The sequence below is a fragment of the Pan troglodytes genome, chromosome 3, assembly GCF_028858775.2.
Source record: "Pan troglodytes isolate AG18354 chromosome 3, NHGRI_mPanTro3-v2.0_pri, whole genome shotgun sequence".
In the NCBI taxonomy this organism is placed as follows: domain Eukaryota; kingdom Metazoa; phylum Chordata; class Mammalia; order Primates; family Hominidae; genus Pan; species Pan troglodytes.
The window spans coordinates 16,068,735-16,095,540 of record NC_072401.2 but is presented as its reverse complement, the minus strand read 5'-3'; the positions used below and the strand labels follow the sequence as shown (position 1 = coordinate 16,095,540).

At 39.8% G+C, this 26,806-nt stretch overlaps 1 protein-coding gene across 13 annotated transcripts in view; it reads right to left on the bottom strand.

The window, feature by feature from the left end:
• The window catches only part of CC2D2A (coiled-coil and C2 domain containing 2A), a 142,128-nt gene that overhangs the window by 13,018 nt on the left and 102,304 nt on the right, over positions 1–26,806 (bottom strand). For 9 of the 13 annotated variants that reach the window (XM_009447370.5, XM_063808640.1, XM_016951368.4 and 6 more), the window contains 10 exons: positions 24,970–25,137; positions 21,054–21,159; positions 20,750–20,859; positions 19,149–19,245; positions 18,042–18,140; positions 14,195–14,371; positions 11,905–11,925; positions 8,355–8,558; positions 2,284–2,373; positions 601–714 (listed from right to left, as the gene is read on the bottom strand). In XM_009447370.5, the coding sequence (XP_009445645.3) occupies positions 601–714; positions 2,284–2,373; positions 8,355–8,558; positions 11,905–11,925; positions 14,195–14,371; positions 18,042–18,140; positions 19,149–19,245; positions 20,750–20,859; positions 21,054–21,159; positions 24,970–25,137 (1,186 nt within the window). The remainder of the gene's footprint in view (positions 1–600; positions 715–2,283; positions 2,374–8,354; positions 8,559–11,904; positions 11,926–14,194; positions 14,372–18,041; positions 18,141–19,148; positions 19,246–20,749; positions 20,860–21,053; positions 21,160–24,969; positions 25,138–26,806) is intronic. The other 4 variants (XM_063808637.1, XM_063808638.1, XM_009447369.5 and 1 more) reach the window with 1 other exon arrangement.

Below are 26,806 nucleotides of genomic sequence, written 5' to 3'. Positions count from 1 at the left end.
TTTTCTAAACTTACCTATTTGTATCACAAATGTAGGGATATTTGTAGTGGGCTAGGGAAAAATTCTAATAGTCTCCAATCTAATAAAAATAACAATGTTAATATAAAAATAAAGCTGCTAACATTCTTTTCATTCCTCCTTATCTGGCTTATTCCCCTTTGCATGCCAGGCTAGCAGCAGATACCTATAGAAGCAGTAGGCATGAAAGGAGAGATCTCTAACCTTACCACACACACTCCTTTGGATCCTCTTCATTGCAAAGCATGAAGACTACCACATCATTAAGGGAATCTGAATTCTTGGGAACATGGCTGGGAAGAGGCCCATACTAAAAGGACAGAGCTAGGTGGGGGCTTTGGATGGTAAAGGGTTCGGGTTTGCCAAAAAATAATCTGAAGTGTTGCATGGGGCCCTGAGGACCACTGAAAACCATTTCATGTCTTATCACTGGTAGTTCTCTCTGCCTGTTATGGCATCTGTGGGCCACTTTCCTAGCAACCCAAAGGATCGTTATGAAAATATGTCCTGTGTGTGATCTGGAACACACAACTCGATTAGACAACTATACTCCTCTGTTAAAGGCAGCCTATGTGGTCTTACCTCAGGAATAGCATTGCCCATCAACAGCCAGGCCTTCTTACCCAGAGACAGAAAGTAATTACACAATAGTACTGCATGTTCTTCTTCATCCCCTGCCAGGAGATCAAGAAATTGCTGACAAAAAGAAAAAAAAGTTATGTTGTATGACTCAATGCTTTATTCTGGATTGGTTGTGCAGGATTCTAATATGTCATAGTAGAGGTTAGTGTCTTGAAGTGTAAGACCTATAATCTTGCCCCAAATTTTGATACTATGTTGATAATTCATTTTTTTAAGAAACCACTTTTAGTGGGCATGGTGTTTTCTCTGACATTGATGATGTGGATTTCTAGAATCAATACTCACTATGATTGTGGTAGGGTCGGGGAGAAAAATTTCAAAGTTTTGTTTTTATTTTTAATGTATATATAGTTCATGTGCTAAACGATCTTTAAAGCACATTACTTCATTAAACTTATTTAATTCTAGAACAATTTGCATATTTTACAGATGAGCAAGTTGAGGTACAGATTAATAAGGTAACACTTAGGAAGTAGTAAAGCCAGTCTAGCTCTAGAGCAAGGGTCACCAGCCCCCCAGCTGTGGACTAGTGCCAGTCTGTGGCCTGTTAGGAACTAGGCTGCACAGCAGGAGGTGAGTAGCAGGTGAACAAGCATTACCACGTGAGCTCTGCCTCTTGTCACATCAGTGGGGGCATTAGATTCTCATAGGAGTGCAAACCCTATTATGAATTGCACATCCAAGGAATCCAGGTCGTGCAGTCCTTATGAGAATCTAATGCCTGATGATCTGAGGTGAAACAGTTTCATTCCAAAACCATCCCTGACTCCACCTCTGACTGATCCGTGGAAAAATTGTATTCTACAAAACTAGTCCCTGATGCCAAAAGGGGACTGCTGCTCTAGAGTACACAAATTCTAGTCTTTCAGTAACTTCTTATAGATGTCTCAAAGTTGTAGAAATTTTATCTCTAAAATTGTCAACATTTATGTTGCCAAAATGTATTGGGGAACAAAAAATTTAAAGTGCACTTAAATTTCTTCAATTTAGGGCTATACTTCAAAGGAAGTTGTATAATACAGTTCAGTTTTATGCAAAAGCAGTACAACATGAGATCCAGAAGTAGAATTAATACCTGTGATAATATATGCTTGTTTCATACTACCTATGATGTATTTGAGAGATTATGCAGCATACATAGATTGTAAATTCCATGAGGGCAGAGACTATGTTTATTTCATTTATAGCCAGAATTTAGTACAGCATCTGGTATGTGGTAAGTGACCAAGAAGTACATACTGAATAAATAATAATTTGCCATGCCTTACAAAGCCCACAAATTAAGGAATATATCATTTCTAATTATAATATAGAATGTAATTTTGGTATTTTTCATAAACAAAACCAAGAAGTTTTACAGTAATACTGGGAGGGTAAATCAGCATTAAGACATCTGAAGTGTTACTTTTAAATTTTTTGTGTAATTAATTTTTTGTTAACTTCTGAACCTTGAGAAAATTGAACCAGGAAGAAAAAATACTTCAAAATTTAGCTCATATTACTAAACAGCCAATTAGATTTTTATGGCTAATGAATGTTGCAATTTAAAATTATGCAAGTCAGTTAGCTAATATTTCATTAAGTCAGCTCAAGTTACTAAATCTGTGAAGAAGAACTACTTACATCAGATGTGCTCCAGAGGTCACAGATACCACCAAATGAGACAGTGTCAGGCAAGAAGGGAATCAAGGACACATATCGAGCCACCAGTTCCTGTATAATCAAAATGAGCTTTACAAACATAATTTCTAATAGAACAGAATGCTGCATCCCCTACCTCATTTCTTAAATCTCAAATATTACAAACATTTACATGTACAAAATGAAACTAATGCTCACTAAATATTGTATTAATATCATCTCCATCCTCACCAAACATCCTATATGGAAGGTTATTGTTATTACCCATTCTTTACAGATGAAGAAACTGTGTCCCTTTGACAAGTCTTTTTTTATTTTCTTTCATTTCGCACTACTTTACTTTCTGATATAAAAAGACTTTCTAGAATCATCTTGAATTTTCACTTGGCCCAGTCTTCAAAGCAGTCATTTCTCTAAGGAGCCCTGGTTGAGAGGGTAATAGTACTTGGGAACCAAGACATGTGGTTCCCAGTAGTACTTGGGAACCAAAACAGTGTGAGGTTTCAGTGCATTTACACATTGTATAATGTTGAAATCAGGGTAATTGGCATATCCATCACTTTAAACATTTATCATTTCTTTGTGGTGATAATATTCAAAATCCTCCCTTCTAGTTAGCTGGAAATATACATTATTATTAACTGTATTCATCATACTGTGTAATAGAACACTAGAACTCATTCTTCCTAACTGTAACTTTGTACCTGTTGAACAGCCTTTCTCCATCTGCACTCCTGCCTTCCCTCCCCAGCCTCTAGTAAACACTATTCTACTCTCTACTTTGAGATAAACTTTTAGTTTCCACATATGCATGAGATCATATTGTCTCTGCCCTTCTGTCCTGGCTTATTTCACTTAACATGCCCACCAGCTTCACCCATGTTGTCGCAAATGACAGAATTTCATTCTGTTTTGTGGTTGATTGGCATTCCATTGTGTATATATACCACATTTTCTTTATTCATTCATCCATAGATGGGTACTTTTCTTGATTCCATATCTTGGCTATTGTGAATAGCACTGCAATACACGTGTGAGTGCAGATACTTCTTTGATATACTGATTTCATTTCCTTTGGATATATACCTAGTAATGGGATTGCCAGATCACATTGTAGTTCTGATTTTAATTTGTGAGGACCCTCTGTACTGTTTTTCAATATTGGCTGTATTAATTTACATTCCTACCAACTGTGTATAAGAGTTCCTCTTTCTTCAGACCCTTGCCAGCATTTGTCATTTTTTGTCTTTCTGAAAAGAGCCATTTTAACTGGAGTGAGGTGGTGTCTCATGGTTTTGATTTGCATTTCTCTGATGATTAGTGATGTTGAACATTTTTTCATTTGTTTGTTGGACATTTGTCTTCTTTTGAGAAATACCAATTCAGCTCCTTTGCTAATTTTTAAATCAAACTATTTGGGGTTTTCTGCTATTGAGTTGTTTGAGTTCCTTACGTATTCTAGATTTTAACCCCTTGTTAGACACAGCTTGCAAATACTATCTCCTATTCTGTGTAGGTTGTCTCTTGACTCTATTGATTGTTTCCTTTGCTGTGCAGAAGCTTTTTAGATTGATGTAATCTCATTTGTCTGTTTTTGCTTTTGTTGCCTGTGCTTTTGAGGTCTTATTAAACAAAATCCCCTCCAAATTTCATGAAGTACTTCCCTTGTATTGTCTTTTAATAGTTTCATAGTTTCAGTTCTTACATTTAATTCATTAATCCTTTCAGAGTTGATTTTTGTATATGGTGAGTGATGGGGGCTCTAGTTTTATTTTTCTGCCTGTGGATGTCATTTTTCCAGCACCATTTATTGACCAGACTGTCCTTTTTCCCAATGTGTGTTCTTGGTGCCTTAGTCAAAAATCAGTTGGCTGTAAATGCATGGACTTATTTCTGGGTTTGCTATCCTCTTCCATTGGTCTATGTGGGTTTTTAGACCAGAGCCATGCTGTTTTAGTTACTACAGTAGTATATTTTGAAGACAGGTAGTGTGATACTTCCAGTTCTTTGTTCTTTTTACTCAAGGTTACTTTGGCTATTTGGGATCTTTTCTTATTTCCATATGAATTTTAAGATTTTTTTTTTTTCTATTTCTGTGAAGAATGTCTTGGTATTTTGATAGTGCATTGAATCTGTAGATTGCTTTGGGTAATATGGATATATTAACAATATTAATTCTTCCAATCCATGAACACAGGATATCTTTCCATTTATTTGTGCCTTCCTCAATTTCTTTCATCAGTGTTTGTAATTTTCTTTTCTTTTCTTTTTTTTTTTTTTTTTTTTGAGATGGAGTCTCGCTCTGTCACCCAGGCTGGAGTGTAGTGGCACGATCCTGGCTCACTGCAAGCTCCGCCTCCCAGGTTCACGCCATTCTCCTGCCTCAGCCTCCCGAGTAGCTGGGACTACAGGTGCCCGCCACCACGCCTGGCTAACTTTTTTTGTATTTTCAGTAGAGACGGGGTTACACCGTATTAGCCCAGGATGGTCTAGATCTCCTGACCTCGTGATCTGCCCGTCTCGGCCTCCCAAAGTGCTGGGATTACAGGCGTGAGCCACCACGCTGAGCCCAGTGTTTGTAATTTTCATTGCAGAGATCTTTCACCTCATTGGTTAAGTTTATCCCTAGGTATCTTATAAATTTTTGTAGCTATTGTATATGGGATTGCTTCTTGATTTTTTAAGCTAGTTTATTATTGGTTTATAGAAACACTACTAAATTTTCTATGTTGATTTTGTTTCCTGCAACTTTACTAAACTTATTTATTAGTTCTAACAGTTTCTTGATGGGGTCTTTAGGGTTTTCTAAATTTATGATCATGTCACCTGCAGATGAGAACAACTTGACTTCCTCCTTTCAAATCTGGATGCCCTTTATTTATTTCTTTTGCCTAATTGCTCTAGCTAGAACTTTCAATACTATGTTGAATAGAGTTGGAGAAAGTGGGCATCTTTGTCTTGTTCCTGATCTTAGAGGAAAACTTTTCAACTTTTCACTGTTCAGTATGATGTTAGCTGTGGGTTTGTCATTTATGACCTTTATTGTGTTGAAATATGTTCCTTCTATACCCAATTCATTGAGTTTTTATCATGAGGGATGTTGAATTCCATTGAATTCTTTTTCACCATCTGTTGAAATGATCAAGTGGTTTTTGTCCTTGATTCTGTAAATGTGATATATCACACTCATCCTTGTATCCCTGGAATGAGTCCCACTTGACCATGTTGCATTTTTTAAAATATGTTATTGAATTTTGTTTGGCAATATTTTGTTGAGGATTTTTAGAGCTATGTTTATCCTAGAATATAGGCCTGTAGTTTTACTGTTGTTATGCCTCTGGTTTTGGTATCAGGATAATGCTGGCCCATCAAATGACTTTAACAGAGTTCCCTCTTCTTTAATTTTTTTTGGAATAGTTTGAGCAGAATTGATGTTAGTCCTTATTTAAATATTTGGTGGAATTTAGCAGTGAAACCATCAGGTCCTAGGCTTTTCTTTGGTAGGAGACTTTTCATTACAGCTTCAATCTCATTACTTGTTATTGTTCTGTTCAGGTATATTTCTTCATGATTCAGTCTTGGTAAGTTGTATATGTTCATGAATTTATTTGTTTCTTCCAAGTTTTATAATTTGGTTCATAGTTGTTCAAATCAGTCTCTTATAATCCTTTGCATTTCTGTGGTATCAGTTGCAGTGTCTCCTTTTTTATTTCTGATTTTATTTAAGTCATCTCTCTTTTTTCTTATTCCAGCTAAAGGTTTGTTGATTTTGTTTATCTTTTCTAAAAATCAGCTCTTTGTTGCATTGATCTTTTGCATTTTTAAGTCTTTATTTTGTTTATTTCTGCTCTTATTTTTATTATTTCTTCCCTTCTACTTAATTTGGGTTTAGATTCTGTGTGCTGTATTCCAAATAATTTCTTTGCTTGTGTATTCTAGTTCAATAATTCTCTTTATATTTAACTGTATGTAATTTACCTCTTATTTAACTGTATTCAATGTTTTGTTTAACCTGTTTAATTTCTAATTTTAACTATTATATCTTTTATTGTTGTAAGTTCCACTTGGTACTTTAAAAAATCTGCCTGTCAATTCCAATGCTCTATTGTTTTTTAATTATACTTTAAATTCCCCAAATTTCTTAAATATATTAAACATGTCTATTTTATATTTTACATCCAATAATTCTTCTGTCTGGAGTTACTATGGCTTGATTCTTCAGTTTGTTGTTTTTGTGAATGAACTCTTACCTTCTTTATGGTGACTTACTTCTTCATTGATGATCTTTCATTGTATGTTCATGTTGCTTGGAATTTTTTTCTGTGGAATTTTTTTGAGGCTGAGTTAGAAGGGCATTCTTCTAGGAATATTTGTGGTATTTATGTTTGCTTTCAACAGGGATCTAGGGGCATTACCAACAGGAAATACTTTCAACTAGATTTTCAGTTGAAGTTTTTTTGGGTTATACAGGTAGTATAAATTCCAGTCTCAAATGTGAGTAAATACAGAGTAGGGGTTAGAAAATTTTCTTTTTTTCTCTTCCATCCAAAGTCAAGACTGAGACAGGCAGTGTTCCTTCTTTAGACAGGGCATTTCCTAGTTTATCCATTGATGGTATTATCCTGAAGAGTCCCAACTCTGCATTTGAGTCTCTAATTCAGTCTTCCAGGCTGCTGTAGCCCCATGCATTATCCCTGTCTCCCACAGCCTTGTGGTCATTGAAACCCAGCTATAGTCATTAGGAATTATCAGATGACCTGAGAGAAAACACTATTTCAAGCTTTCATCATTGTAGAATCTTCCTTTCTTATTTCTTGTCTCTTATATTTTCCCTATCACTTTACTTTCATTTCAGCCATGACTTATTAGATATTTTATTCATCACTCTTAAGTGTTCTCTACTGGGAGAAATTTTCTGTACATCTACTATGCTAGGTAGAATAGAAGTCCCTATTATTGTTTTCTATAAAAATTGAGTAATATAAAAAGCAAATGAAATGTAGAACACAAAGTGGGGTTTTTTGATACATCTATATCTACAAAAAGATATATCATTACCTTGTTTCTAAATTAGTATATTAGTGACTATTAGTAGCAATAACTTCCTATATTATCCACTCTCCAAAGGCAGTTATGGGTTATGGTATCCACGTAAAATTAGCCTGGTTAACATATTGCCTTCTGATTCACACAAGTTTGTGATGGGTATGGTGCTCTGAAGCCAGAGAATGGTGCATACATATTTAATGGCCCAGTGTGGAAGTACTTTGGAATGATGGTCTAAATGCTGAAAATACTTAAATATTTGAAATAATTTTTGCTTAATTTGAACTCAGTGATGCATATAGCATAAGGCGTAATACTGGATAGTTATCTTAGTACAGTTGAATGTGTATAACTTCTGAAGTCAGAGGCATCAGTTCAAATCCTAACAAAGTGATTGAGAATACATAATGAAAACATGTTTATGTAATACATTTTGGAAGTGTAAAGCATTTTCCATATGTTAATTTTCCAACATATGGAAACTGTCATCCCTGGTACCTTTAGACTTTTTTTTTTTTTTTTTTTTTTTTTTTTTTTTTTTGAGACAGAGTCTTGCTCTGTCACCCAGGCTAGAGTGCAATGACACAATTTTGGCTCACTGAAACCTCTGCCTCCCAGGTTCAAGCTATTCTTAGGCCTCAGCCTCCCGAGTAGCTGGGACTACAGGCATGCACCACCACACCAGGCTAATTTTTGTATTTCCAGTAGAGATGGGGTTTCGCCATGTTGGCCAGGCTAGTGTCAAACTCCTGGCCTCAAGTCATCTGCCCGCCTTGGCCTCCCAAAGTGCTGGGATTACAGGCATGAGCCACTGCCCGGCTGCCTTCAGACTTTTCTAAAGGAAGAAAACCTCATGTTAATAAAAATGTTTTAATCATTACTTTTGTCATTAATGATCTCGATATAGTTAACATCTTAAGCACTATGAAATATGGTAATTAAAATGGCAATATATTGAAATGTGAAAACAGTTTTAGCACAGCACTTATTGACTATGAAATACTTACTGCAGTTGCCTGTAGATTATTGGGGTAGACATTAAGGAGCTCCTGAGGAGGGTTTAAAGGTTTGAGATAACGTGTGATAAAAACAGTTTTTCCGCTTATATCAATTACTGTTGTAAGGCACTGACGATTTGGAAACTTTAAGGCACATTCAGCTTGAAACTTCTCAGTTGCTTGAAGTAATTTCTCATCTTCCTGAGACTCAAACTTCAAAAAGAAAGACTTCATGGAGTTTATGTATGATTACAAGAGAGAAAGTACGTGTTCAGGTTCCACAGTCAACATGCAGGAAATGTATGGTTTGGGAATATGACTGACTCCTTACAAAGCTGTCATGTCCTGGTGTCCCTGGAGCTTTATTTAAATTAAATTTGTAGTTTGAAAATTAGACCGACTCATTAAATACTTAAAATATATTTGACAGGATTGAAATAAAGTAGCAGGTAAGCAGCCATATGGAAACTACTACATTAATAATCTATGAAAATTAAACTGTGATGTACTAATTCTGATTGATGAGGCTAGAATTAGGCAGTAGAGTTTTGTGTGTATTTTGATGGTGGTTTTAAGTGTGCAGACTGGGGGCGGCCTCAGAAAATCTAACATCTCATATGTAAATCTTAAGCAACTCATGTTAAATGGGCAGCAAATTTATGGATCTATATCAATGTGTTAAAATGTTTCAAGTCCATAAGCAGTGAAATAACTGATAGTAATGGATCTCAAAGGAAAAAAGAGGCAGAACTAGAAACATCAAATGTATAAGAATTATTTTAAATAACTGGTTGCTCATCTTGGTTCTCTGAGCCAAGATGAGCAAACAATTCCCAGACTTTTTTTTTTTGAGACAGGGTCTTATTCTGTCACCTAGGCTGAAGTGCAGTGGCACAAACACAGCTTACTGTACCCTCAAACTCCTGGGCTCAAGTGATTCTCCCACTTTGGCCTCCTAAAGCAATGGGATTACAGGCGTGAGCCACTACATCCAGCCACCAATTCCCAGACTTTTAAAAAGTAACTCAAAGCAGATGAAACAGAACGAATGTAGATTTCCTTTACACAGATATTGTCATTTCCCCCGCTAAAGCTGCTACTAACAAAAATAACATGAAAAAGAGTGGGTCTTTAAATATCTTTAAATTTTTTTTGTATAAAAATATTTTCATAGTTGGTTACATTTTAAAGGATTTCAGAACAAATTGAAAATTTTATTTTAAAAATTAATTTTGGGGGCTGGGCACAGTGTCTCACACCTGCAATCCCAGCACTTTGAGAGGCTGAGACAAGAGGATCACCTGAGCTCAGGAGTTTGAGACCAGCCTGGGCAACATAATGGGACCCTGTCTCTATTAAAAAAAAAAAAAAAAAAAAAACACAAAACAAACCAGGTGTAGTGATGCGTGCTTGTAGTCCCAGCTACTTGGGAGGCTAAGGTAGGGGGCTCACTTGAGCCTGGGAGGCGGAGGTTGCAGTGAGCTGAGATTGAGCCACTGCACTCCAACCTGGGCAACAGAGTGAGACTCTGTTAAAAAAGAATAATAATTTTAAAACAGAATTTAGAGGCAGTGCTTGAAAATGTTTTTGACATTGTGATATATTTGTTTTCTCAGTCTTTCCCACAAAGTAAGATTCCTGACTTCAGGGATTTTGTTTTTTTATCTCCAGTGTGGAGAATACTACTTGGCACATAGTAAGTATTTAACAAATGAGTGAATGAATGAGGCAATGGAAAACACTTCATTACTTTTTATGACCTCAAATAGAATCTTGATTATCCCAGTTGTTCTTGTCTGCCCCTTATATTGGGGCTGAACTGTGGCTTCTATTTCAGATTTGATTACTATACCCTAAGAAGTTGGAGTAGTGGCTGTAGGGGTTATTTAGGATGGAGACATCTCCAGAAGCCTCCTATATATCCTCATAAAATGTCCCTTGACATCTAAATCTTAACATCATCACAGTCATAACTGCCTACTGCTGAGCATAGTGCCAAGACATAGTAGCTACCTAATAAAAGTTACGATGAATATGTAACTAAGTGAAAGAGGTAAGCTCATACGGCTTTGGTGTAGGTGTATCACAGATTTCTAATGTAGAATGGTCAGTCCAGGAGTAATTGTAATTGTGGAAAAATGGAGAATTATAAAACAAGAATGATGTGCAAAAAAGGACACAGTTGAATTCATCTGTGTTCCTCTAAACTATTTCATTTACTCATTCATCCAAGTTTTGAAAAATGTTGGGAGTCTGAAAAATTCCAGGCACTCTGGATAAATGAGTATGGAAGAATCCTCCAAAAGAACTTTTAGTCTACAGGAGAACATTAATAAGCAATCAGGGACTTGAGACCTACAGTGCTGTGGGAGCATGTAAGAGAGGCAGCTATAGGCACTGTCCAAAAGAACAACAACAATCTTGAATCAGTACTGATTATTGGCATTCCAAGTTAAAAAAAAAAAAAAAGTGTGTCTAAAGCTTTTTCTACCACTTTGATTGGAATGTTCTCTTGAGTCACTTGCCTCTATAAGCAGTCCTTCTTGAGGCCTGTGTTTGAATATTCCTTATGTACACCTAGCATACACATGGTAAGCATTTAGTCTTTAATACTTGTCTAGGCCACCAAGATGCCATTTTATGGTGTGAAACAGGAATTTAAGGATTAGTAGTATGCTATGTTAGTGATCTAAGAAGTGCCAAGGAGAAGTTAAATACTGAAAGAATTTGGGTCATTTATGATGAAACAAATTAAGGTGGAGCTGACAAATTTCAGTTTGATTCAACAGAAAATTTGAAAGGTTCTTGACTGGCTCAATTCTTTGGCCTCTAATGTAAACATTTATAAAAAACTGAATGGGTGTATGTTGCCTTTGAAAAGCTACACTGGCCAGGTGCAGTGGCTCACACCTGTAATCTCAGCACTTTGGGAGGCTGACGCCGGAGGATCACTTGAGCCCAGGAGTTTGAAAGCAGCCTGGTCAACAAAAGGAGACCTCAACTCTACAAAAAAAATAAACAAAATTAGCTGTGCCTAGTGGCACATGCCTGTGGTCCCAGTACTTGGGAGGCTGAGGTAGGAGCATCACTTGGGCTGAAGAGGTCGAGGCTGCAGCAAGCTGTGATGGCACCACTGCACTCCAGCTGGGTGACAGGGCAAGACCCTCTCTCAAAAACAAAAAACAACAACAAAAAAGAAAAGCTGTACTGAGACAGCCCCAACCCACCAGAAATAACTTTCAGAGATACACTGTAAGAAGCAGCTCGTGGGTTTTATAGATTTGCAAAGAGTAGAGCTAGCTCCCAGTATGCAGGTGACATTCAGACTGATGACTTCTTAGATTCAAAGCTAACTAACAGTCTTTCTGATAAAATGAAATGGGCCAAAAGATAAGGCAGGACATTCCTCATGGAACTGGAGACATCTGTAATTCAATGCCCAGGCATTACACATACGTTAGGACATAACACCTGTCCCTCAGGTGGCAGTGGACAGAAGCAGCTAATTAAAGCCTAATAACTATTGACCAATAAAATAGTAAAACAAAATACTTAGTACCTTCTTAAGCATGTTACTCATCTATCAGAGGCAAGAAAGAAAAAGAAACAAGAGGCAGGCTTTAGTAACAGAAATAATCTTTAAAAAAACATTTTTAACAAGATCATGTAAGTGATATTAAAATAAGAGTTTCAGTAGTTTCTACCCGTCTTTACAAATTTTCCATTGGTAAATATATTTAAAACATCCTATGGAATGGTTCCATATGGCATGGTGGTAGAGGAGAGACTCTAATCTGCTAATCCGGGAAGTATTGCTGTAAGTGGAAAAACAATTCCAGGTTGTCGACCCTATAATTTTAGGATGAGACCTTCTCTTTCCTGAATTGTCTGCAAGTGAATCACTGAGCAGTGTTTTCTGCCATTGCCTCTTTTGGACATAAGGGTTCTGTCAATCAACATGCCTTCCTTATCAAACAGCCACAAAGAATCTGCCTTCCATAGGGGTTTTTTAAGCCCTCATTTTAGAGGTCTAAGATAAATGCTTTCTACAGCCACAGTGTGGTAGTGACCTGCCACCAAAGGCAGAATCTGACTGCCATTTAATAGCTTTAGGGAAGAAAGGCTGCAGGACTTGAGGACTGTGGTTCAGAGCCCTGGAGGCCTCTTTAAAGTCCTGCAGTAAGAAGTCAGGGCCCGTGAGGGATGCCTAGTGTGGAGGAGGCTTGGGCTTTCATCCTTTCTGCCAGGATAGACTGCTTTCACGTGTTTTAGAAACACACCCCCAAGGTGGGGTCCTAGCTGACTGCCTGTTCTTCTGTTACATATACATAGAAACAGCAAAATCATCTTTTGTCTGGAAGTATTTTTGCGTGTAAACATGTTTGTTGGCGTTCATTTGAATTTATATTATACATGAAGACAAACATTCAGAATATATTTTCCCTTTCTAAAATATTTTGAAATGCATATATCTAGAGAAGCACTGTTTTACTGACAAAATATACAATTAATTTAAATTTCAGTGCATTGCAGATGGGAGATAGTGATAATATTTTTCTCTGGGAACCAAATTGTAATACTGGAAAAAAAGGAGTATGTTTGTTTTTTTCCATCTCTATCTAAGTCTTAATTATAATGGATAGACTAGAGTAAGCACAGTAATCTGTGCACTATAGGTTAGTAGTTAACAACTTACGCTTACATGTGAATGTAAGCTTGGAGGAATTTTTATTTGCTTTTCTAGCCTACTGTACTCCCAGTGCCTAAGAAATGTCTGTCACATAGAAGATGTGCAGTAAATATATGCTGAATATGTATGGTTTAGAGTCAGACAGACATGTGTTACCTCTGCCTATGTCACCCTGCATAAATTGAAGCTTATTTTCCTCTTCTGTAAGTTGGAGACCCCTTGTCCAAGGCACCTATGCATATTCAGGTCAGAACATGCATCCAAGGTTTGACATAGTGCTAAGGACAAAGTACGGATTCAGTACATCATGGTGGTGGTTGTTGATGTTATTACTGTATTTGTTTACATATGAATAAGAGGTCACCATCAATATATTCTCCCAAATCCAATGAGGGCAGTATGTATAAATGCTGTACAACTATGTTACAGGAAGACATTTATTTCTTAACACATTTATGCCTGAGGTTGCAATTTTTTGAATTTTTGCAATCAGACCTTGGAAATGACCTTGAGAGGTAGGATATAAATAACTCCCACATGCATAGCGTTCCAGTAATGGAACACTAGGCATAAATAGGTTTAATGAAGGTTCAGGGACAGTTGCTAACCAGTGAAAGTTCTGGAAACTCTTTTCTAGAGCTGTTTAAAAGCATACTTGTACGTATATTTATTTCATGAAATGAATTGAGGTGACTCATGAAGGTCATCTAGTCTTATGATCCTATGAATTGATTCAATGCATACCATAGCCAAGGATGTAAGATCAGACATGGAAATGTATTCTTGCCAATACTTGTCAAATAAAAGAGCAATCTGATTTTCTAGTTTGTGATATTTCATTTTCTTCACATTGAGAACATTCTTCTAGAAGTAGAGCATGTTTATATTTGCCTTGCTTTGACTAAAAGTCTTAAGTTTTAGGCAAAGCAAGACAAATATAAACATATTGCTGATTGACCCGATTACTGGTTCAGTGAAAGTACAAACCCACACATCTGTTTTCTCACCACCATTCTGTCTAAACTGAAAGAGTAATAAATGGAGATTGAAGTAAGGAAGGCTTTGTTTGTGTAAGAAAAAGTTCATAAAAGTATAGCCTAGCAAGCATTTCTTGTGTTTTAGCAACATAGACATGGGTTTCCAAACTATAAGTAGTTACCTTTTCTCGAATGGACTCTCCAGGAACCAGCTGGGGCTCAATGGTAATAAAGAGGGTAATGTAGGAGCCTTCACTTAAGCTTCGGACAGAATCAAAACCCCACTCAAGAATCATATTTCGCTCCTTACTGTAGCCCAGAAGAACTGGGGGAATATCTATTTTAAATGTTCCATCAATCTGTGAAGAAAATATGACTTGGTAAACATCCTGATGCTTTTTCCAACAGAAGTTCAGAGGCAAGTGTCAACTCCTTATTGTTTAATAAATTGAACCAAAATTGCTCAGACTGGCATTCAAAGCCAATCCCATCTTTCTAATCTCATCTCTCTAAGCACTCGCCAGAAAGGGCTCTGTACTTCCTTGCCTTCTTTTCATTGTTTAGCAGAGGGTATACTGAATACACAATTTGCTTAGGTTCAAATCTTGGTTTAAACGCAGTTTTGGGTTCAAAACTTGGTTTACAAATGAGGAATCTGAGGCTTCCTCATTAGTAAAAAGAGACAATAATAGTATCTACTTTGTGGGGTTGTTATGAGTAGTGAATGAATAGATATAAAACACTAAGAAAAATGTCCAGCATATGGTAAGCAATCAATAAATATTGGCTACTGGCCATTCCCCATTTCTAGAATGCCCAGCTTCCCATCTCCATTTTTCAGAATTTTAATTATATTCCAAAGCTTAGATCAAATGTTATCTAAGGATACAGGAAAACAAGAGTATAAAAACGATGGCAGGCCAGGCACAGTGGCTCACGCCAGATATCCCAGCACTTTGGGAGGCCGAGGCAGGTAGAACACTTGAGGTCAGGAGTTTGAGACAAGCCTGGCCAACATGGTGAAACTCCATCTTTACCAAAAATACAAAAATTAGCCAGGTGTGGTGGCACACGCCTGTGGTCCCAGCTACTTGGGAGGCTGACGCAGGACAATCGCTTGAACCTGGGAGGTGGAGGTTGCAGTGAGCCGAGATGGCGCCACTGCACTCCAGCCTGGATGACAGAACCAGACTCTGTCTCAAAAATGAAAACAAAAAACTATGGCATGGAAAGTACAGCTGAAATAACCGAGCTTGTTTGTTCTGTAAAATAGATGACACAGGAGGGAATGTGTGCCATTTTTGAAGATTTGAAGTATAAGGATTTAAGACAGGGTTTCTCAGCTTGGGCACTATGGTGGTTAAGTATCAACTTGATTGGACTGAAGGATACAAAGTATTGTTCCTGGGTGTGTCTGTGAGTGTGCTGCCAAGGGAGATTAACATTTGAGTCAGTGGACTGGGTGGGCACCCTCAATCTGGGTGGGCACCATCTGATCAGCTGCCAGCATGGCTAGGAGAAGAGCAGGCAGAAGAATGTGGAAGGACTAGACTGGCTGAGACTTCCCCCCTTCATCTTTCTCCCATGCTGGATGCTTCCTGCCCTCAAACATTAGACTCCAAGTTCTTCAGTTTTTGGACTCTTGGACTTACACCAGTAGTTTGCTAGGGGATCTAGGGCCTTCAGCCCAGACTGAAGGCTGCACTGTCAGCTTCCCTACTTTTGAGGTTTTGGGACTCGGATTGGCTTCCTTGCTCCTCAGCTTGCAGATGGCCTGTTGTGGGACTTCACCTTGTGATCGTGTGGTCAGTTCTCCTAATAAACTTCATTTCATATATATATCTATCCTATTAGTCCTGTCCGTTTAGAGAACCCTAATACAGGCACTATAGATATTTGGCCAGATAATTGCTTGCTATGGAGGTCTGTCCTGTGCATTGTAGGATGTTCAGCAGCATCCCTAGCATCTGCACACTAGATGTCAGTGGCAGTACCAACTCTTACTAGTTGTGAGAGCCAAAAATGTCTTTAGACATGACCAAATGTGGGTACACTTGAGAGCACGCACTTTGGAGTCAAACTTTTTAAATGACAGAAGTAATAAAGTCATTCTCCAAAATGTACTGAAACATAGAAACAAAAAAGTTCAATAGTTTTCTCTGCTTTTACCAACCTCATTTCCCAGGCATAAGCAATGATAGTATATTGAAAGCCAGTACAAGTTGAATCCCACCTCTATTGTAAACTTTGTGATTTGAGCAAGTTACTTAACCTCTCTAGGCTTCTGTTTCTCCATTTATAAAATGAGGATGACAATGCCAATTGTGTTGTGAGGTTTAATTGAGGTGATGTATAAACTACCCGGCAATAACATAAAATATGCACCTAATAAATATTGTTATTAATATTATTATTGTTGAATCAGGTTTCTACTTGTTATGTGTGGCTCCAGAGAATGGAACCAGGACCTAAGAATAGGAATTACAGGGAAGTATATAGATTATGGCACAGTTCAAGGAAAACTTTTATGACAGAGCTATTGGGAAGAGAGCAAACTGCCTCAGAAGGTAGTGGGTTTTAGAGACACCCACACAGAGCACAGATATTACCAGAATATAGTGAAGGAAATTCACTTGTCAAGGAGTTTAGAGTAATTATTTGTGAATACCTTCCCAAATGTGAAATTTAGCAATGCCAAACAACTATCACAGGCAGTGTGATTTGCAAAATAATGTGCTCTTGAATTTTTTTTTCCATTTAAAATCTATTCAGAGAGGGAAATGTAAATTATTTTGACAAACATGTCACTGCATAACCTGTAGCTAATCCCTTTTGCCTAGGGAAGATTGCATTTCCAACTGATTCTTGGGATACCAACCAATTCAAGCCTCTCAGACTTGAGTTTTGGTCTTTTTTTTTTTTTTTTTGGTTTAAACGGAGTCTCGCTCTGTTGCCCAGGCTGGAGTGCAGTGGTGCGATCTCAGCTCACTGCAAGCTCCGCCTCCTGGGTTCACGCCATTGGTCTTGGTTTTAATGGAGAGTCTGTGGTCCAGACAGCATTTACCCTGTGTGGACATTACAGTGATTCAAAGCCTCCTGTTGCCATAGACTTAATACTGGGACTTCAAAGCGATTTCAGAACCTTTAACTGTCCTAGATTAGAGCTACTAAGTCATTCGAGTTGTCAACTTAATGGATCCCCTTAATCAAACCATTAACTCTGAAGAAGGGTGTCTTTGTTAAGCGTGTCTCTGCATTTTTCATATTTTAAATAGTGAGGACTTGTAGAAATATTAATGGAAAGCACTTGATTGAATGGGCTTTCAACTGCCCTGATTGTTTTCTTCAAGTTACTTTCAGGCATCTATCCATTCCACCTTTGTTGTTTTGACAAGTTTCCACTTTATCCCACCTTATTCTTTACCTTTATTTAATATTTAAAAAATTATCAGATTTGCACAGTCATACATTAACTACTAATTGTAAGGAACATAGATACTTAAGGCAAATATGACAGAAGATCAATGGCTTTAGAGGTTTGTTTCTTTTGAGCCTTCTATGGGCTTTGCATATATATTCTTCCAGTGTTGAGGATGTATCGCACAAAGAAAGTTTTTTTGTTTGTTTTTGTTTTTTCTGACATGGAGTCTCGCCCTCTCACCCAGGCTGGAGTGCAATGGCGCGATCTTGGCTCACTGCAACCTCTGCCTCCCTGGTTCAAGCAATTTTCCTGCCTCAGCCTCCCTGGTTCAAGCGATTCTCCTGCCTCAGCCTCCCGAGTAGCTGGGATTACAGGTGTGCACCACCACGCCCGGCTAATTTTTTGTATCTTTAGTAGAGATGGGGTTTCACCATGTTGGCCAGGCTCATCTCCAACTCCTGACCTCAGATGATGTGCCCTCCTTGGCCTCCCAAAGTGCTGGGATTACAGGCATGAGCCACCGCGCCTGGCCCACAAAGAACGTTTTAATAGGAAAAATGGATAGAGAAATTCCCTGCTCTCATGGACCTCTAACTTTAGATACTTACCCTTGCTTGGAAATATATTGTGCTAAATGGAATTTTCACACATCCCAGCCAGTGTCTCTCAATACGAGTATGGATTCCACTTCCTCTTTCACGGTCATCCTAAAGGAAGGGTGGGAAGTAATAATTGCTTAAGAACTCCAGAAACTCATTTAATTAATCTGGCAGCAGGAAAGAAGCAAGATTTTAGCTGAAAGCATGTGAACTTACATTAGACAGACCTAATCAAATTCTGGTACAGATACATAATGGCTTTGTGGCCCTAGGAAAGTCATTTGACCTGTCTGAACCTCAGTTTTCTCATCAATAAACTAGAGATTTAACAATCTATAGGATTATTTAGAATTAAATCAGACAATGTGCGTAAAGCACCTAGTACAATTCCTGGCACAGTGCAGACGCTCAAGTGAAAATAAAAAAACTAGCTCCTTCTCCCTCTCCCCTGTCCCCATTGATACATGTCAAGTTTCAAATATTTCAAACACAAGAAAGATGGAAAATGTTACCAGAGGCGTTTGAACCAAAGTGACTCCATCTTGAGTGAGGGCTAGGAAACATGAGGCTGGGACTTGCTGGGCTGCATTCCCAGAAAGTTAGGCATTCCTGGCCTCTAGATGTTTACAGTTAAGGGAACAGACTGATAATATTTACTAAACAGACCCAGACTTAGGAGTGTCCTGATATCCCGATATCTTGAGAACAGAGGCATTCCTAATTTTGCTTTAAATATAATAAATAGATTCTTGCAAAATACAGTAATTTAGAAAACGAATCCTTTATCACAAACTCTTGTAGCAGAGCACATCTTCCCATGATCTTTTTTTATCCTATATCTAAACAAGCATTGTACCTAGGGTAAACGCATTCTTCCTCTTACTTTCGAGAACACCCTATTCTGTCTATGGAGTGGCTATTCTTTCACCACTTTACTTTCCTAATAAACTCGCTTTTGCTTTGCACTGTGGACTCGCTCTGAATTCTTTCTTGTGTGATATCCAAGAAAGAATCTAGATCGGGACCCCTTTCTGGTAACAATGTGATTGGAACTTATGTAGTGGGTAGAGGATATGAAAGTGAATACAAGTGTCTTTCTTAAAACTGAGAACTTACCTCTAAGACATCATGCAGTACTTCATCAAAAATGTTAATGAACACAACATCTTTCACTGACTGCAGACTGGCTGTGCTGTAATCTCCATTAGGAGCCCTGCAAGACAGCACATGACCAGGGACTGTGAAAATAGGCAACATAGAAATTATGAGCATTCAAATGTCAGCATTTGAAAAATACCCAAATATGAGCACAGATGTTAGAATTAAAAGCATTGCTTTCATTTCTAGGATTTCTCTTGTACAGGGATACTATAATACCTACATTCAAATGGACAGAGCATTAGATTAGAGACTCTATGCAGAGACAAACCCTCTGCTGGCTTGTCCTGGTGAGTCTCATATTCCCCCACACCCTTGTGGTAAGCTTTTCAAGGAGGCAGCTTGCCAGGACTGAGCTAGCTTCGCGGACAGGCTACAAGGTTTCCAGCTGACACTGGAGCTAGTATATGGACTTTCTAAGCAATGGGCCCCAGAAGGGTGCTTCTCCAGCAAAACCACTCTCCAGTGATAAACCTCCTACTGGCTGGTTGGTCTAATGGTCCCTGCCTCACACTTACCTTTTCTGTATATAAGTAAAGCAATACAGGGGTAAGGTCTCCTGTAACATAACCCACTCTGAGTCTAGCTAAGCCTGGAGCAACCGTGCCTCTGCATGGCAGGGCTGGTGTCTGGGGTAATAGGTGTATTTTGTTGAACATTTGACTTTATGTTTTCTTGTTCTTTTTGCTTGTTCTGTGCATAATAGTGGTAGCTGTTACCTTCTTCTGACTTAACTACTTCTTATTTATGTATTTATTTTGAGACAGAGTCTCGCTCTCACTAAGGTTGGAGTGCAGTGGCGTGATCTTGACTCACTGCAACTTCCACCTCCCGGGTTCAAGTAATTCTCCTGCCTCAGCCTCCAAGTAGCTGGGATTACAGGCATGTGCCCTGGCCTCAAGTGATCTGCCCGCCTTGGCCTCCCAAAGTGCTGGGATTACAGGCGTGAGCCACCATGCTCGGCCTGACTTAAGTAGTTCTAATCCTTGCTCTGTCTCTAATTTACTGTGTGGCTTTAAGTAAGTCACCTTCCCATTTTGGGTTTTCGTTTCTTCTCCATAAAGGTAGAGGTTGGACTAGATAATCTCCAAGGTTGCTTCAAGTACTGAAATAATAAGAACCATTTAAATATCTAAAATCCTTTGACCAAACTTCTGAAATGCCTATTTATTTCTGGTGAGGAAGAAAGTATGATTTATGGGAACTAAGGAGTTTCAGATTTACTTGAGGGGACATGAGGAAGAAAGGAAAGCAGTGTAGGTCATTGGGGTCAAGGGAATGAAAAACTTTGGGCTTTAAGAAGCCAGAGCCTGGAGGAGCATAGGATGTCCCAACAATGAATCTGGGGTTTTAAAAGTTGGACATTTTTCCATTTTTATTCTTGAAGGGAGTCAGCTGTGGTACAAGAGGAAAAGCATGGGACTTGGCGTCAGGACACCTGGATCTTGTTGCCGCTCACTAGCTACAAAATCCTTCACCTTAGCCGTTTCTCATGAGCCTGCTTTCTTCACATTTCTTCAAAATGTCCTATAGTTCTTTAAAAAGGAAAATATGCTTACCTAAATGGAAGTTCTAGTTCTTCATTCCAGCTAGGGTTTGGTCCTTCAGCCGTAGTCGTATGGCAAACTGTTCGTTGAAAAGAGACTTCTACAAAGGGACGTACTAAAACCTTAAAATCAAGAGCAAATTCTGAGTTCCCAATGGTTAGTCAAATTATTTTATACTTAGCAAAAATAGAGTATATTTACTAAGTAGTATGTTTCCAAAGAAAATGAAGCAGAGAGCAGACTACCCATGAAGTTTACAGGCATTTCTTAAAAACGTAAGGGGCAAGGTGGAAAGCTGAAGTCCAGCATCTCTCACCTGGCTGAGGGGGTAGTCAGCATTGTGGATTGGGCTGTACGTGCTTGGGGAAGCAGCATGCTTTTCACTGAACATCCTTGAAGACCTCGACGGCTGCTGGAATTTGCTAGGAAGGAAAATGTATGAAGGAAATTAATGATAGAGGAAGTCTAATTATATATTGAGAAGTCAATTATTTATTTATTGAGATAGGGTCTCACTCTGTCACCCAAGCTGAAGTGCAGTGGCATGATCTCGGCTGGTGCAATCTCAGCTCACTGCAACCTCTGTCTCCCAAGCTCAGGTGATCCTCCCACCTCAGCCTCCCAAGTAGCTGGGACTACAGGTGTGAGTCACCACACCTAGCTAATTTTTGTATTTTTAGTAAAGATGTGGTTTTGCCATGTTGCTAAGGCTGGTCTCAAACTTCTGAGCTCAAGTAATCTGCCCACTTTGGCCTCCCAAAGTGCTGGAATCACAGGCATGAGTTACTGCACCTAGCCTTATTTTTATTTTTTAAAAAAATTTTGAGATAGAGTCTTGCTCTGTTGCCCAGGCTGGAGTGCAGTGGCATGATTATGGCTCACTCCAGCCTCAACCTCCCAGGCTCAAGTGATCCTCCCACTTCAGCCTCCTGAGTAGCTGGGACTACAAACACACTCCACCATGCCCAGCTAATTTTTAAAATTTTTTGTAGGGACCAGAGGTCTCAGTATGTTGCTCAGGGTGGTCTTGAACTCCTGCGTTCAAGTGATCCTCCTGTCTTGGGTTCCCAAAGTGCTGATATTGCAGGTGTGAGCCACCATGCCCAGCTTGAGAAGATGCTTTTTTCCAAAGATGTATGGCCCTTGTGGCTGTGGTGACAAACATTCTCCCTTAAGCTTGTTGACATTGCAGAAGGCTTTAGTATGCTCTGGTCCCCACAGAGTCACCTAGAGATTGCTAGAGCCTTCCCCAACTTCCATGCCCAGGCCTGTGTGCTGAGAACAAAGGAAAATGTCTCCTTTCTCCTCCCTTCTAGGGGGCGCCTGAATGGGGGACCTGCCTTTCCCTCCATAGATGAGAGCCTCAATCCCTCACAGATAGGAGATCCTGAGCTTCCTGACCAGCCTGCCCCATCTCCATCCAGTCCAGGTTTTCCCCACTGTCTGTTCTTTGTACCTGCACTCTCCAATAACCCCAAGCTACACATGTCAGGCAAGGAATCTCCTGGGGCCTGCCAAGCCTCACCAGGAAAGGGAGGTGCAGGGATTCCTAGCTTGAGTTAGGATCAGCGAGTCTTATCCTCTTCTCCCTTCTCAACTGCTGTTCTTAAAGGAACAAATGAAGATCACATCCAGAGAGTCTCTTCCAGATACCTCCACCATCACCCTAACAACATACTTGCATATTTGTATTGAACCTTATGGTTTGCCAAGTATTTCACATTCATCACTGGGCAAAATACAAATAGTCTCTTTCTATAGACTATCACCTTTCACAGCTAAGGTTTCAGACAAAGGTAATTGGAACATTTAATGCAACAGGTACCATAGAAAAGCTCTTTTCTCTTTGGAAAACCATCAGTTACTTTATTAAACAAACACTTGTGGCTGGATGCAATGGTTCATGCCTGTATTCCCAGCACTTTGGGAGGCCAAAGTGGGAGAATCGCTTGAGCCCAGGAGTTCAAGACCAGCCTGGTCAACAGAATGAGACCCCATCTCTAAAAAAATAATAAAACAAATTAGCTGGGCTTGGTAGTAGTCTTAGCTACTTGGGAGGTTGAGGGAGGAGGATCTCTTGAGCCCAGGATTTCCAAGTCTGCAGTAAGCTGTGATTGCACCACTGCACTCCAGCCTGGGGGACACAGCAAGACCCTGGGTCTAAGAAGTAAAATTAAAAAACCCCCAAAAACCCATTGGTTTAGTACCTATATTTTAGGCCCCATGTTAGACTTTGGGCTTTTAAGATGAAGATAACACTTCACTGCACACTAGACTGGAAGGCAGACACATAAACAAATCATCTCAATAAAGTGAGATAGGTATTAGACTAGAGGGACGGTCAGAGGCTGTATTAGAACAGTGAGGGAGGCAAAAAAAAAAAAAACAAACAAAAACCCTATGTGGATGAGTGCAAAGGTAAATGGTGAAGACTTGGGCAGGCTTAATGGAACAGTTGATGTCTGAGCTGTCTCGATGTATCTGCATTGAATGTGTAGCATGTAGGATCAATTGTGCTCCCTTGATTTAGTTGAATAAAATGATTTAACACTTAAAAATAGTCTATGGAGGTGAAAATTACAAGAAGCACCTATATGTTCTTTAAAAAATAGTTTTTCATCCCAGTTGAGCTTTGAGGCAATCAGGGTGAAAGGGTAGGCTGTGAGCTCAGGAAAGCAATGCCACAGCAGATTCAAGAGCTTATACGGACATTTACAAGTAACAAAGCATTAGGAATAGTTGATGATGGTAGATGCTCTCTAATAGGTTAAAGAATTAGTTAAAAAATGAAAAGACACACATACACACAAATATGTAGGAGCCGGGTACAGTGGCTCATGCCTATAATCCCAGCACTTTGGGAGGCAGAGGCAGGAGGATCGCTTGAGGCCAGGAGTCCGAGACCAGCCTGGGCAAAATGGGGACACCCTGTCTCTACAAAAAATAAAAAATTAGCCTCGCGTGGTGGGGCACACCTGTAGTCCCAACTACTTGGGAAGCTGAGATGGGAGGATCACTTGAGCCCAGGAGGTCGAGGTTGCAGTGAGCTGTGATAGCACCACTGTACTCAGCCTGGGCAACAGAGTGAGACCCTGTTTCAAAATAAAAAATGTAAGGCAAAATAATGGGGTGAGAGGAAGGAGAGAGACAGAACTAAATTAAAGGGGAAGAACCTAGGGAGAAAAGACACCAAGGGCTGGAACAGTGCTCTTCCAAGGAAACAGTTAGCCAAGCCACTTATACTCTCTTTACTTCCATTTCCCCTTTTGTGAAGTGGAGATAGTAATAGCAGTAACAGTTAAATGAAATCTTATATGTGAACCTGCCTACCATGGTGCTTGAAACATGGTGAATGCACATTAAGTGCTATTTTCTCCCATTACACTGGTAAGGGCACCACCAAAAAGAAGTTTCAGGCCAGGTGCATTGGCTCACACCGGTAATCCCAGCACTTTGAGAGGCTGAGGCAGGAGGATCACTTGAGGCCAGGAGTTCCAGACCAGCCTGGGCAACATAGCAGGACCCTGTCTCTACAAAAAAAAAGAAGTTTTAATTTTTGGTCCTTCCTTCTCTGTTTCCTCAGACTCATCTTCCCAATGGCTGAAGGCTCCCTGTTGCCCCTGGTGTAGTGAATTCTAGTGGTCATAACACATTTATGTTCACAGCACATATGTTTCAGAACCTTGGACAGACACCTTTTGTGAATCTCCCCAGCTCATACCCACTTCTCTGAGATCTGTTCCTATCTTTGGGACTGGTGCTTCTGACCCTGTCTCTCTGGCTATCAGCGATTAGACCTTGGATCAACACCTGACCAAGTTAGCACCTTCAGACTTCTCTGGAGAAAATGACGCTTAATTGGTGGTAATTTAGCTGCATGGGCCACTTCCATCACATGGAGAAAAATGAAGCAAACTCAGAGTGAGGCAAGTGAGAGACCATGGGGCCTCAGGAGAACTATCTTATCCCTGCAGTCTCCCTTGTAATTCAGCTATACCTCTTGTCCTTGTCCTGAGTTATTTGAGATGTTCTTAATAAATCCCCCCTTTAGCCTGAATTGATGGAATTGGAATGTATTACTTGCAAACAGTAGGGCTTTGGCTTTGCAAGAACCCTCAGTCCCCTGCTGAACAATAACCACGTTAAGAATGAGAGTGAGTATGCTGTAAAGGAGCGACTGACTTGGCTGGGATGCTGCACACTGCATCTCGGGCTGTTGGGAGGGCTCTCACCTCACTGCCGGCTTCCTCACTGGAATGTCGTAAGCTCGGACAATGTTCACCAGCAGCTTTATGTCTCCATCAGACAGGTTTTGGGCTGTCACCTTCTTCCGACCTTTTCTCCTTGGCCGCAGTGGTCGCTTTTGTTCTGCCAGCTTGAAAAGGCTTAGGCCCAAAATGCTAATGATTACAGAACAGGATCAGGACTCTAAGAAAAAGAAAGGTCTGCAAAATTGTGAGATGACTTCCCGAACTCTGCCCCATGGTCCTGCACACGCCCCTGAAAAACTCCTTGTCCTTTGAAGGTGGGTGGAAATAGTCTAGAAATTCTCCCAAATGGGAGAGATCCTACTGCATGGATTGTTAAAACTTATTCTAGCTGCTGCTTATCCGAGGAAGAAAAGCCATGCTCTGGCCCCTACATTTCCTGCCTTATCTCTACCGTGCTCACCCACCAGTTCCTCAAACATGCCTATGGTCTCCCACCCTTCACATTTGCTTGGGCCAGTCCTGCAGAGGGAATGCCTCCCTGCATCTTCCTTGTCTGCCTAGTTGGTTGCAGTTTTACCCATCCCTTGGGGCCAGTGTCCACCTCCCCCAGAGACTCAGCTACTCCAGCTGGAAGGGTTACTCTCTCTTCCAAACCTCTTGAGCTCCTATTAGCCTGCTCCCTTCACATGACAGTGGGTGTGTACAGCTGCTTAGGCAGTTCCTGGGTTATCTCTTTCACTCTGGAGTTAGAACTGGGTGTGAATCCTGGCTCCACTCTTTGCCCTTGGGCAAATTATTTCACCTCTTTAAGTCTCTGTTTCATCATCTGTAAAATGTGGATAATGATACCTACTTCTTTGGATTGTTGAAGGGATTGAATAAGGAAGTGTGTGTAAAGCACCCTGACACTGCTCTAGCGTTTAGTAGATGTCCTAAAATGGTAACTATTGGGTTGATGCCAGTGATTAAGGTGGAAGAAGAGGAGGAGGTATAGGGAGGAGGAAGGGGTTAGGGGAGAAGCAAGAGGCTCCTTCTCTCATGTCTCTACCTTTCACGGAGATGATATGCAAGAAACACTTCCTGGAAGATGAAAGCAACAGAGTCAGTGAATCATAGGAGAAAGGTTCATGGACCAAATAAATTCTGGCCCAGAAACTAAACAGAAACAAAGATGTGACTGTATCTGGAAGCTGATGTTAATGGCTGTGTGAAACAGCCAAAGAACAAAGCCAGCTCTGCAGAGCTGGCCACAGGCTATAATGCACATGGTTCTCTGCTTCCTTCCTGAGGATCAGAGCTGGCTAAGTGACCTCTTGACTGGAGCCCCTCTTTGCAAGAGGCACATGCCAGCTGAGGCTGAGGTCTCTGCAGCTCCTGTCTAGGCGCTGCTGACAGCTCCTATAAGGAAACCCAAGGAAGTTCCAGGCTTCCAGGAGCTGTTGTTCCTGTTTATTCTCCAAGGTTTTACACAAAATAGCTACCATTTATAAGCACCTCCTATGTATTGAGAAGAGTGCTTGGGTGCCTTACATATAACATTTCTAATCTTTACACATATAATATTTACCCCGTATTTCAGATGAAGAAATTAGAGGCTACGAGAGGTGTTATGATTTGCTGAAGGTTCCTTAAGTAGTAGGAGGGAGAGCAGGGGTTCAAACTCAGGTCACTGTGACTATATAGTCCATGTTTTTAATCACTCTGCCAGGACACCTACCTAACCCAAACTAGGGGGCCTCAGAGACAGAACTTTGTTAGAGGTCCTAACATGACAACACTCTTCCATTGTCAATGCTTCCTCCCTCCCCTGGAGGTAAGTCCTCCCTGAGACTTTGATGCCTCCATAGCAGTCAGCATG